Raw genomic sequence first — 13,900 nt, 5'->3', positions numbered from 1 at the left:
GTCGGGTGCTTCCCAAGCACCTAGCACTGTGTGATGTAGCAGCAAATTATGTTTGCCAATCCCAGTAAAACAGCCTTTTGCAATTGACAGATGTCAAACACATTATTATTATTATTATTATTATTATTATTATTATTATTATTAACATTGACAAGGTTGAAGACTCCTGTTGAAGGACATTAAAGCTCGGATTTATTTCCAGCTGAGTAATATCAGAAAACAGATTCTCCCCCCACCATTATGCTTCTTGCCCCAATTATTGGTCATTGTTGAAATATTCAACACTTGACTAACATCCCAAGGAGATTAGTAACCTTACTGATCAAACATTAAAGTTATTTCTTACACATGTAAGATAACCTCATGGGAGTTTGTAATTAAGTTTATTTAATGCTACAAAAATTATACATGAAAAACAGGCTTTACTCAGTAGCAGTTGACATTATTTAGGTTTAATTTATAAACATACATCTCAGTGGGGAGTTACTACAGAAATGCAATCCCATTTGGGATTCCCTATATCTTCTTTTCCTTGGCTTGAGCTAAAGATATTAACTTCCATATTAAAAAGTGGAGCTGTACAATGATAATTGGCTGCACCATATATCCGCCTCCTTAGCGCAGGGCAACCAAAAGCTTATATATCTTGACCTCTTGTTTTCCAGAACAGTTTATAAAGACTGAAAGGACACCACAAACCAAATAACAGAATAACAAAATAGCAGAGTTGGAAGGGACCTTGGAGGTCTTCTAGAAACATAGAAACATAGAAGTCTGACGGCATAAAAAGACCTCATGGTCCATCTAGTCTGCCCTTATACTGTTTTCTGTATTTTATCTTAGGATGGATATATGTTTATGCCAGGCATGTTTAAATTCAGTTACTGTGGATTTATCTACCACGTCTGCTGGAAGTTTGTTCCAAGGATCTACTACTCTTTCAGTAAAACAATATTTTCTCATGTTGTTTTTGATCTTTCCCCCAACTAACTTCAGATTGTGTCCCCTTGTTCTTGTGTTCACTTTCCTATTAAAAACACTTCCCTCCTGGACCTTATTTAACCCTTTAATACAGTGATCCCCCGCTCGTTGCGAGGGTTCCGTTCCAGGACCCCCCGCAACGAGCGGGTTTTCGCGAAGTAGCACTGCGGAAGTAAAAACACCATCTGCGCATGTGCAGATGGTGTTTTTAACTTCCGCAGCGCTAGCGAGGAGCCGAAGATTGGGGGGCGGGGCGGCTGTTTTAAAACGTCGCCGCTGACACGGGGGGCTCGCTAGCACCCCCCCGAACCACCAACCCGGGTTTGGGGGGGTGCTAGCAAGCCCCCCATGTCGGCGGGGATGTTTTAAAACACCCGCGCGGCTTTCAAATGAGTCCCGAAGACAAACGCAGAAGTTTGCCGTTTGTCTTCGGGATTCATTGGAAAGCTCCGATCGTTTTAAAACAGTTGCGCCGTTCTACGCTGACTCCGGGCGAACTTCCCCGCTTTAGGAGTCAGCGGAAAATGGTGTGCCTGCTTGGCTTCGCTCGCCCCTGCAGCCAACGTGCGCTACGATCTTCCGGGCCAGCCAGGCTCAGCGGATCAAGCCCGGCTCCTCTCGGCCCAGCATCCCGGGCCAAGCGGCTGCCTTCCGTCACTGAGCCTGGCTCGCCCGGAAGATCGTAGCGCGCATTGGCTGCAGCGGCGAGCGAAGCCAAGCCGGCAGCAGTCGCCACCGCTGCAGCCAACGCGCGCTACGATCTTCCGGGCCAGCCAGGCTCAGCGGATCAAGCCCGGCTCCTCTCGGCCCAGCATCCCGGGCCAAGCGGCTGCCTTCCGTCACTGAGCCTGGCTCGCCCGGAAGATCGTAGCGCGCGTTGGCTGCAGCGGCGGCGACATTGCTGCCGGCTTGGCTTCGCTCGCCGCTGCAGCCAACGCGCGCTACGATCTTCCGGGCGAGCCAGGCTCAGTCACGGAAGGCAGCTGCTTGGCCCGGGATGTTGGGCTGAAAGGAGCCGGGCTTGAAGATCGCAGCGCGCGTTGGCTGCGGTGGCGAGGGCTTGCAATGGAGGGTGGAGGAAGCGGCCATGGGAGGGCGAGCTGCCTCAGGGAGGAGGATCGGGCGGGACCAGGTGGGGGCTGGAATTTCTCCGCTGGGAAGAAGCGGCCAGGGCGAAGGGCGGGCGAGCGGCGAAGGGCGGGCGAGCGGGTGCTGGGGAGGGCTTCTCGCCCTCCCGCCAGCAAGAGGGGGAGCGAACGGCGTGGGCAGGCGAAGGGCGGGCGAGCGGCAGCGCGGAGTTTGCGTGGGCGGTGGGGAAACTCCTCGCTGACGCCAGCAAGAGGGGGAAGACCCATGGAAGCCGCCCAGCAGCTGATCTCCCGGTTGCCATCTACGCATGCGTGCCCATAGAAAAAACGGGCACGCATGCGTAGATGGTATTTTGACTTCCGGGTTGAAAAATCGCGAAGTACCCTGTTCGCAATGGTCGGGGACGCAATAAACGGGGGATCACTGTATATTTAAATGTTTCGATCATGTCCCCCCTTTTCCTTCTGTCCTCCAAACTATACAGATTGAGTTCATTAAGTCTTTCCTGATACGTTTTATGCTTAAGACCTTCCACCATTCTTGTAGCCCGTCTTTGGACCCGTTCAATTTTGTCAATATCTTTTTGTAGGTGAGGTCTCCAGAACTGAACACAGTATTCCAAATGTGGTCTCACCAGCCAGCCCCCTACTTAAGCAGGAGACCCTATATCAGTTATGGCAAACCTATGGCACTGGTGTCACAGGTGGCACCCAGAGCCATATCTGCGGGCACATGAGTCGTCCTAAATCAGCTCCAGCACACATTTGTGCACTGGCCAGCTGATTTTTGGCTATTTTGGCCATTTTTGCTGTGGGAGGGCATGTTCAGCTTCTAGAGGGCCTCCGGTTGGTGGGAAGGGTATTTTTGTCCTGCCCAGGCTCTACGGAAGCCTCTGGGCAAAAAATGGGCCTACCGGGCCCACTGGAAATTGGGAAATAATAATAATAGTAATAATAATAATAATAATAATAATAATAATAATAATAATTTATTAGATTTGCATGTCTCCCCTCTCTGAGGACTCAGAGGGCTCACAACAGCAACAAAATACAATGTAATACAAATCCAATATTAAAACTAATTTAAAAACCCATTATTACTAAAAAAACCATTCAATTCTACGCAATCACACCATTCTCAAAAGCTAGAGTCAGAAAGATGGGGAAGGGATTAGTCCCCCCATGCCTGGTGGCATAAATGGGTCAATGGGACCCGGAGAAGGCCAACTCTGTGGGACCTAATTGGCCGCTGGGATTTGTGTGGCAGAAGGCGGTCCCGTAGGTATTCTGGTCCGATGCCATGTAGGGCTTTATAGGTCATTACCAACACTTTGAATTTTGACCGGAAAGTACAGTAATCGGCAACCAGTGTAAGCCACAGAGTGTTGACAAGACGTGGGTGAATCTAGAGAGGCCAACGATTGCTTGCGTGGTTGCATTCTGCACGATCTGAAGTTTTCCAACACTTTTCAAAGGTAGCCCCATGTACAGCATTGCAGTAGTCGAACCTCGAGGTGATGAGGACATGAGTGACTGAGCAGTGGCTCCCTGTCCAAATAGGGCCGCAACTGGTGGACCAGGTGAGCCTGGGCAAACCCCCTCCTCGTCACAGCCAAAAGGTGAAGTTCTAATGATAGCTGTGGATTGAGGAAGACGCCCAAGTTGCGGACCCTCTCCGAGGGGGTCAATAATTCCCCCCCAGGATGATGGATGGACAGATGGAATTGTCCTTCAGAGTCAGGACCCATAGCTACTCCGTCTTGTCAGGGTTGAGCCTGTTGACACCCATCCAGACCCCAACAGGCTTCAGGCAGCAGCACATCACTTCCACTGCTTCACCGACTGGACATGGGGTGGAGATGTACAGCTGGGCGTCATCAATATACTGATGACACCTCACCCCATGCCCTTGGATGATCTCACCCAGCGGTTTCAGTAGATGTTGAATCGTAGGGGGTAGAGGACCGACCCCTGAGGCATCCCACAAGGGAGAAACCTAGAGGTCGATCTCTGACCCCCCACTAACACCGACTGCGATCGGCCAGAGAGGTAGGAGGAGAACCACTGCAGAACACTGCCTCCCACTCCCAACCCCTCCAGCCGTCGCAGAAGGATACCATGGTCGATGGTATAGAAAGCCACTGAGAGGTCAGGAAGCACCAGGACAGAGGATAAACCCCTGTCCCAGGCCCGCCAGAGATCATCCATCAACGTTTCTGTCCATAGTTTCTGTCCATAGTTTCTTGTCTTGCCTTATTTTGAAATAGATTGATCCCCTTCCTTCTTTGTGGCAGCTCCTCAAATATCAGAACAATGTACTGTTTCCCCCTCGAAAATAATACATGTCCCCATAATAAGAGCAACCAGCCTTTTAAGCGCATGTGCTGAAATAAGCCCCTCTAACTACTTTTCCAGGAAAGGGGGCTCTTCTCAGAGGCAACAGAGTTGGCTGCTTCCTTGTCCAGTGGCTCCCATTTGTTCCAAGCCTTTTGTCAGAAAGGCGGCAGCAGCAGCAACTCAACCAGCAGGAGGAAATGTTTGGTGTTAACTCATGCCCAGCGGCGCAAGCCCAAGAGTTGCCCACAGAGCCAAAGGTGCAGAGAGGCAGGCGGTGGAAGGGCACGTTCACATCTCTCCACGTCGCATTTATTTATTTATTTATTTATTTATTTATTTATTTATTTATTTATTTATTTATTTATTTATTTATTTATTTATTTATTTATTTATTTATTTATTAGATTTGTATGCCGCCCCTCTCCGTAGACTCGGGGCGGCTCACAACAGTGATAAAGAACAATATGTATTGACAAATCTAATCATTTAAAATCTAAAATAGCAATTGTACATTTAAAAAATCTAAAAACAAGGAACCCCAATATAAAAAACATGCATACAGTCATATCATGCACTAACATTACATAGGCAGGGGGAGATGTCTCAGTACCCCCACGCTTGACGGCAGAGGTGGGTTTTGAGGAGTTTACGAAAGGCAAGGAGGGTAAGGGCAGTTCTAACCTCTGGAGGGAGCTGATTCCAGAGGGTCGGAGCCACCACAGAGAAGGCTCTTCCCCTGGGTCCTGCCAGACGACATTGTTTAGTCAACGGGACCCGGAGAAGGCCAACTCTGTGGGACCTGACCGGTCGCTGGGATTCGTGCGACAGAAGGCGGTCTCGCAGGTATCCTGGTCTGGTGCCATGAAGAGCTTTATAGGTAATAACCAACACTTTGAATTGTGACGGGAAACTGATCGGCAACCAGTGCAGACTGCGGAGTGTTGGTGTAACATAGGCATATTTGGAAAAGCCCATGATTGCTCTCGCAGCTGTGTTCTGCACGATCTGAAGTTTCCGAACATTCTTCAAAGGTAGCCCCATGTAGAGAGCGTTACAGTAGTTGAGCCTCGAGGTGATGAGGGCATGAGTGACTGTGAGCAACGACCCCCGGTCCAAATAGGGCCGCAAATGGTGCACCAGACGAACCTGAGCAAACGCCCCCCTCGCCACAGCCGAAAGATGTTTCTCTAATGTGAGCTGTGGATCGAGGAGGATGCCCAAGTTGCGGACCCTCTCTGAGGGGGTCAATAATTTCCCCACCAGGGTGATAGACGGACAGATGGAATTGTCCTTGGGAGGCAAAACCCACAGCCACTCCATCTTATCAGGGTTGAGTTTGAGTCTGTTGACATCCATCCAGGCCCCAACAGCCTCCAGACACCGGCACATCACTTCCACTGCTTCGTTGACTGGACATGGGGTGGAGATGTAAAGCTGGGTATCATCAGCGTAGTGATGATACCTCACCCCATGCCCTTGGATGATCTCACCCAGCGGTTTCATGTAGATATTAAATAGCAGGGGGGAGAGGACCGACCCCTGAGGCACCCCACAAGGGAGAGACCTCGAGGTCAACCTCTGACCCCCCCACTAACACCAACTGCAACGGACCAGAGAGGTAGGAGGAAAACCACCGGAGAACAGTGCCTCCCACTCCCAACCCCTCCAGCCGGCGCAGAAGAATACCATGGTCGATGGTATCGAAAGCCGCTGAGAGGTCAAGAAGCACCAGGACAGAGGATAAACCCCAGTCCCAGGCCCACCAGAGATCATCCATCAACGCGACCAAAGCAGTTTCCGTGCTGTAACTGGGTCTGAAACCCAACTGCTGAGGACCTAGATAATCGGCTTCTTCCAAGGACCGCTGGAGCTGGAGCGCTACCACCTTCACGACAACCTTCCCCATAAAGGGAAGGTTGGAGACTGGACGATAGTTATTAAGTACGGCTGGGTCCAGGGAAGGCTTCTTGAGGAGGGAGCGCACAAGTGCCTCCTTATAAGGAGCCGGAAAGGACCCCCTCCCCAAGGAGGTGTTGACAATCTCCTGGACCCAGCTCCGTGTCACCTCCCTGCTGGCTGAAACCAGCCAGGAGGGACACGGATCCAGTAAACAGCTGGCGGAACTCACAGTTCCAATGGCCTTGTTCACTTCATCAGGTGTCACCAGATCAAACTCTTCCCAGACAGATGGACAAGTACGGGCCCCAGTCACCTTGACTGACTCATTGTCAGTCGTCTCTTTCCCGGAGCTCTCCCCCCAACCTCCTGCCGTAGCAGCTCCAGAACCTCATCGCCTCCTCACAGGCAGGAGCCCATTTCAAAACAGTGCTGGAGCCAGAGGAACCGAGCCAGTCTTTCTCCATGGTCTTAGGCGACCCCTGTGAAATGGTTGTTTGACCCCCAAAGTTGAGAACCACTGTATTAAGGCTTTATAAAGCGGCACTACTATTTCACATGATCTTGATTCTATCCCTGTTAATCAACCTAAGATTATGTTACCTTTTTTAGCTCTGCCGCATATTCTTGGCTCATATTTAAGTGATTGTCTACTAGGATTATAGGATCTCTCTCTTAGTTACTGCTATTAAGCCATGTTTTACCTAATCTATACATGTATATTTGAGTTTTCTTGCCTAAGCATAAAAGTTATAATTTTTTCTTATTTTTCATTTTTTTAAGATAGGGCTCAGCAGTGTTCCCTCTAATTTTTTTTTGGGGGGACGGAAAAGTATAGTGTCTGAGCGGCAGTCCCTTTGGGACTGGGCAGCACAAAAATAATAAATAAATAAATAAACAAAAAAACAAAAAAACAAATAAATAAAAACCCCACCCTGTTTTGCCTCAGAGAATTTCAAAATAAAATACTGTACTGTGTGTCTGTAACAGTGAGCTCATAATAGGGCAACTCTATCAATATCAAAATGCCACTTAAATAGTTGAGCTAGTTTCAAACTAGATTTTGATTTTCTTTCTTTCTTCCTTACTCCCATTCTTTTTCTTTCTCTTTTCCTTCCTCTCTTTTTTCTATCTGTTTCTCTCTCTTCCTCTCTTCCTCTCTCTCTCCTTCCCTCTCACTCTTTCCCTCTTGGCTTCTGGACAGGTTTGGAAAACTCTGAGTTGATGATGATTTTTAAGTGAGCGATTGCTCACTGCTCAGTTTAGAGGGAACTATGGGGCTCAGTATTCAAACCAGTCAAGATCTATCTGGATCTTGAGCCTAGTGTTGTCTATTCCTGCCAGTCTATTGTCATCTACAAATTTGATGAGTTTCCCTTTTATTCACAAATTCATACAGTATTCATGCAATATTCATACATTTATACAATACATATAAAATTTTTATATATTTTTGCTGTAGAAAATTTTAAAAAGTCTTTATAGCAAAGCCAACAGCATTTCTGAAGATAACAGGCTGGAAGATAGTCTTCAATATAAAAATTATATAAACAGTTCAGAAACATTTTGTGCCCTTTTATTCATAAAGTATATCTTGTTCTGATCTTTTGTTTTGTTTTCTTGTGGAAGAAAAGAGATTCTTGAAATCAAGATTACTTTTCATCTTTGAAGTTCTTTGCTACACAAAATAAAAAGACAATGTAGTGTATCTTGTTCCTCTGGAGAATCTCTAATTCAAGTAATTCAAAACTCGGCAGTAAGATATTTCAATGTAATGAAGATTTACTTTTTGTTTTCATTCATCTCTGATTGATTACCTGAACATGAACACTGAAGCAATTTCCATTCCTGTTGAAATTGCGCTCTTAATTCTTTCATTCCTTCTACATTCTCCTGTAAATCTGGTGCAAAGTTCCCAAAGGTGGGTATAAAGTCACCTGTTAAGATGTTGGCTATATCCTGCATTATTTTTTCTTCAGTATCCTTTAAAAATAAAGTAGAACACTTGCGTAAACGTGTACTTATCTCAAAAAAAAAAGAAATAACATTTTATTGCTTGTAGTTTCATTTCTGAGAATTTGTACTCTATTGAATGGATGTATTGAATCATTGGACTAAGCCATAATAGAAGTTTGCTTGGTTTTGGTTTAGTGAATCGTATTACCAGACTTCTGCATTTGGTAAACTTGGGTTTATAGCTTGGCATATTCTCCAAATCCAAACAAATCGGATTTATTTGGTAAGACATAATGAAACACATCACGCTTAGTGCAATGCGGGAATATACAGTATCCAATAAGGAGTCAGTTATCTTAAATACTATAAATCGGGCTTCCTCAACTGGGAAGTGGAACTCCTGAGAAATCTCTCAGCGATTTGTGAGGTGGGACTTCTTACATAAGTGTCTATCTGTAGAGTCCCAATTGAGTTTTTTTCCCCCAAAAGGCAACTGTACTTCGTTTTTCCCTTGAAAATGTTTGTTTTATCATCCAAGAAGCTTCTCGCTTTCTATGAAGAAGCTTCCTAGATGAGAAGCAAAGATTTTGTATGCATACGTGTAATCAGGATAGGCCAGAGGTCTTCAAACTTGGCAACTTTAAGACTTATGGACTTCAACTCCCAGAATTCTCCAGCCAGCTGCTGGCTGGAGAATTCTGGGAGTTAAAGTCCGTAAGTCTTAAAGTTGCCAAGTTTGATGACCCCTGGGCTAGAGCAATGAAACAGAAGCACTATCAAAATCTTGCTCAGTTTCCCCTACTTTCTTTATCTGGGTAGGATAGTTACAAGTTTTCCCAAAGTGGAATGGACTTTGACAATGGTGTCTTGTCAAAAATTGCTCCGACTTTTGTTCCTTGCTTTGCCTGCACCAGCTAGGTCTCACAATGGAAAGCTGTAATGTTGTAAAGTTTGATAACCCCTGGTGATAAATATATTAAAATTGAATTATTAATAAGAAGCTTCATATTTGTTTTCCGCTAAATTCTAATCACAATGAAATCATTCATTGTATTTGGGACGGATGTTGTTTCACATACTGGTATGTTCATGATCCAGGCACAGGAACATAGATAAACAGAGAAGCAAAGCTGAGCAATTCTTCAGGTTGAATCTCAAAAACGTGTTTGGAACACAGACACAAACTATTGTCTGAACCACTTTAAAGAAAACACATCTTTTCTTTGAATTTTTCAGTTACCTTTCACTCCGTTAGAACCAAAATTGAAATGCCACAGCACTTTACTAAATTTTTCATGTATTTGCTTTAGGAAAACAAGAAAATCTGAAACTATAGATGGTTTTAGAAGGAATTAATGGATCCTTTATTCTAAAAAAACAAGCTATTTTCTTGCAAAACCACTTACCTGTATCACAGCGAGAATCTGACATTCTGCTAATCCTTGTAGTAAGCTAATAAGCAAGGAAATTCTATTTTTGCCAAGGTTCTGGTTTGGTCCAATAATTACAATGGTTAAATTAGGCTGATAGCTGTATGCAACTGGAAGAATAAATCCAAAGGTAGCAGAGAAGAAGTTGTTGGTTTTAGGATCCTTGCAAAAATGAACAAAAAATCAAAATATTTAAGTTTTATTTGGTAACAAATGTTGGCATATTAAAATTATCCAAAACTAAATTTCTTAATTTCTCAATATAGAAACTATATTTACACATTACTTATGTAAAGGGATAAAAAAACAAACAGATCTATTGAGCCATGACACTAACATGCAATTCTTTCCAGCCCAAGCATATGAATGCTCAGAATCTTGATGTTTACTTTCCTCTATGTGGAGTGATGTATTGATGGGAAGCTGTTCACATTCTGCTGACTGTGATTTCACCAAAAGAGGTGTTTGGAAATTTTTTTCGGGGGGGGGGGGATTGGGAGGGGATTTAGCTTACTGCTTTAAACACTGGAGGCTTCCTAGATTCAAGTTATGTGCATTCATATTGTAAAAATTCCCCCAAAATTATGCTGCTGAAATTTGGCCATTTTGCTGCTGAATTTCATTAGTAAAGACTTGGAAGTGGGTTTTTTTAAAATTTGTTCTGGTCTCTGGTCTCTGACTGTAATAAACAGTATAGGTTGAATGAATGAACAAACTGTTGCTCCTGCAACCCAGAGTGATCAAATAAATTAATTCTTTATGTGTGATTAATATAATCAGACTTACCTGATTCAGATGTCGTTTTAAAAAACTTTCATATTTTTCACCTTTTTGCCCCCAAAAAAGAGGTTGGAAATGTCAGTGTGTCGTATACACCGAATACAGCCATTTTTGGCCTCCCGAAGCCCCGTTTGCTAAAAATGGGCCTGTTTTTCCGCAAAAGTGGGCTGTGCAGAGGGTTTGGGAAGCCTGCAGAATGCTCCTAGGGGGTGGAGAAAGGCAAAAGCACCCATTTTTGCAAAAGGAATGGGTGAAAATGGGCCATTTTTTTGCAAAAAATTGAGTTTTTGCCTTCCCCCACACCCTAAGTGCACAAACCCTCTGCATGCCTTGTTTTTGCAAGAAAGGGTGAAAAATGGGCCTTTTTGCAAAAACAGGTGTTTTTGCCTTCTAATTACCCCATCTAGCATGACTGGAGAAGGAATTCTGGGAGCTGAAGTCCACAAGTCTTAAAGCTGTCAAATTTGAAGTTTGTAAAAAATGTACATGGTTGTAAAAAGTGTACATGGTTGTAAAAAAATATTCTGCTACACTGGTATTTTATTAAATAATATATTACTACACCATTTGGTTCAGAATACTTTTTTCCTTGTTTTCCTCCTCTAAAATCTAGGTATGTCTTATGCTCTGGTGCGTCTTATATGCCAAAAAAGTGGAAGTCAGTTGTGGGAAAAACCATCTATTTTACAATTGTGACTTTCCTCAGTCCTTTCTAATTCATGTAGGGGAGGCAAGGGTTAATGATTGTGCTAAAGTTTCTAAGTTTCTAAAAACGTTGTGCCAATTTCTTCCAGGTAGCAGTTCTTCAATTTTTCCCAGATATATTTATAGCATTTGCTATAACCCTGATTGATTGGTTGTAAAATTTATGGCCCACCCATATGCCGCCCTGAGTCTTCGGAGAGGGGCGGCATACAAATCTAAGTAATAAATAAATAAATAAATAAACTTTAGCATGACTCTAGGTAGCAATCTGTACATTTCCAGCAGGCAGAATTCTCAGTTGGATGACAATATTCAAATATTTGCATGCCATCCACATTCTAAGATCAGTGAAAATTGCTGAATATATAGTTCAACTCAAAATTTATATCCTTGCATTCTCACTAAATCATACTTGGGTGATTAAAAAAAATACAATAAACTTACTTCTTTCCAGTTGAGAGAGACATTGTGTTTGGTGTTAACTTGTTCAGAACGTTTACGACAGATATTGATCAAGAGGACTTTGCTGTAAAATATTTTTAAAAATAGGTCCTATAAATATTATCTCTCTAAAATAGTTGCCACCCTGGTAATAATAAAGCAAATACATATATCCAGGAAATATACAAGTAAAGAACTGTTATAATCAAATGCATGTTTTAGATGTAAAATTATTCCAATAAAAAAATTCAAAGTTCCATTTTTTTCTTACAAAGCCCCACTGACCTTAGCAAAATTTCATGTTTGGAACCAACTGCACAACTATAAATAAACTGGTTGAAATATTGATACTTACTCATCATCCAACTCAATTTTCATGTCCATGTCACCAACAAATACACACAGGACTCTGCACAACAAAATATTTCAAGATCTGTTATGTATATATATAATAATTATTTCTTTATCTTTACCTTTATTATTTTTTATAAATAACTGAATATGGCAAATTTACCAAATACATCTTCCTCTTTCTTTTTCTTGCAATAACAATCCTGTGAGATATGCTGGACTGAAAGAGACTGACCTGTGATTAGACTAGCCTATTACCAGTAGTGAAAACTTTATGATAAATAGCTTAGTCTATGTAAGGTAATCTGATATAATGGACTACATAAAAGAAAACTGGCCTAGTTGACAGTCCAGCAAAATTAACCATATATAGTCAACTACCATTGTAATTGCACTATAAATAACAACTTCTGAGAATTCACTGAAGGAACTGGTAATCTAAACCTATAAATTAAGAGCTCTTTTATAATTCTATATGTATAATTCTGACAATATGGTAACTACAAAATTTAAGGATTATAGCATATATGGCAAATGTTTCCTAATACATAAATTAATATTATGCATCATGAACAAAGTCTAATTTATTTCTAGCAAAGTAATATAGACTGCTCAAAAAATAAAGGGAGCACTTAGAAAACATAATATAATTTCAAGTAAATCAAACTTCTGTGAAATCCAATTGTCCACTTAGGAAGCAACACTGATTTCTAATCCATTTCACATACTGTTGTGAAAATGGAATAGTTGTGCAAATGAAATATTAAATGAGCATATTTCATTCATTCAGATCTAGGATGTGTTTTTTGAGTGTTCCCTTTATTTTTTTGAGCAGCATATTTTGTATTAATTCAGTAGCAACAAATCTCTGTTTTTCACCACAGCACACCCATCAGCTAGGTATACCTACTTATTCCTTTTCTACCATAACTATGTAGTCTTTGTATCATTGTTATCATGTAAAATACATTAATAGTATTCTTAAAATGGATCAAATTGCATATAGTGCAATTATGAACAAGTCATTCAGAAGTACATCCCATTGGGTTAAATAGTTTATTCATATAGAAATGAGTACTGTTCATTTTGCATATAAAGTGCATATGTATACAAATAGTCCAGGTTATGACAGATGCATTTCTTTTCAAAATCTGTCAAGAATTTTCCCAGGTCCCTAAATAATAGACAATGTTAAGAACTGAAAGCATTAGCCAAAAATGGTTCAACGTTTAGAATCTGAAAAGGTATTGATAAAAGAGAATATCTGTAGCTCTGTGGCAGGGTTCATATTGCGACATGCCCTCCTGCGAATTCACTTCCACGCATGCTCAGAAAGTGGTCTCAACCTGAAACACAGCTGAGGAACTTTATTAGTATTAACCTGGGGGGCGGTCAGGAGGGGTTTTTTTTCAAATCAGAGGATGAGAAGCCATCCATACAGTGAAAAAAAGAATCACCAAAAATTCTGAAAAAAGATGAGGGCACAGACGCCATCTTCACGTCTCCAGCGGGTCGCTAATGGCTCGGATGATCTGGCCCGAACTGGGAGGAACCCACCCCTCCTCTTTGGGTTCCCTGGTGCTCTCTGAGTTTGGTGGTTTTCTTGGAGAGGTTTCATTGGCAAACTAGCTAAAATCTATTTGGTAATGAAAAGTCTGCAAGAAAACCACTACGTTTATTTATTTATTTACTTATTCAGGTTTTTTATGCCGCCCTTCTCCTTAGACTCAGGGCGGCTTGCAACATGTTAGCAATAGCACTTTTTAACAGAGCCAGCATATTGCCCAAACAGTCCGGATCCTCATTTTACCCACCTCGGAAGGATGGAAGGCTGAGTCAACCTTGAGCCGGTGATGAGATTTGAACCGCTGACCTTCAGATCTACAGTCAGCTTCAGTGGCCTGCAGTGCAGCACTCCACCTGCTGTGCCACCCC

General features: G+C 42.8%; 1 protein-coding gene across 7 annotated transcripts in view; it reads right to left on the bottom strand.

The window, feature by feature from the left end:
* The window catches only part of LOC139169361 (polyamine deacetylase HDAC10-like), a 59,252-nt gene that overhangs the window by 16,893 nt on the left and 28,459 nt on the right, over positions 1-13,900 (bottom strand). For 5 of the 7 annotated variants that reach the window (XM_070755393.1, XM_070755397.1, XM_070755394.1 and 2 more), the window contains 4 exons: positions 11,970-12,023; positions 11,618-11,699; positions 9,665-9,850; positions 7,665-8,285 (listed from right to left, as the gene is read on the bottom strand). In XM_070755393.1, coding sequence (XP_070611494.1) covers positions 8,085-8,285; positions 9,665-9,850; positions 11,618-11,699; positions 11,970-12,023 — 523 coding nt within the window. In that variant the 3' untranslated portion in view covers positions 7,665-8,084. Of the gene's footprint in view, positions 1-7,664; positions 8,286-9,664; positions 9,851-11,617; positions 11,700-11,969; positions 12,024-13,900 lie in introns of those variants that run through there. The other 2 variants (XM_070755395.1, XR_011559454.1) reach the window with 2 other exon arrangements.

This window comes from Erythrolamprus reginae, chromosome 6 (genome assembly GCF_031021105.1).
Source record: "Erythrolamprus reginae isolate rEryReg1 chromosome 6, rEryReg1.hap1, whole genome shotgun sequence".
NCBI lineage: Eukaryota > Metazoa > Chordata > Lepidosauria > Squamata > Dipsadidae > Erythrolamprus > Erythrolamprus reginae.
This window is presented reverse-complemented; position numbering and strand designations above follow the sequence as displayed.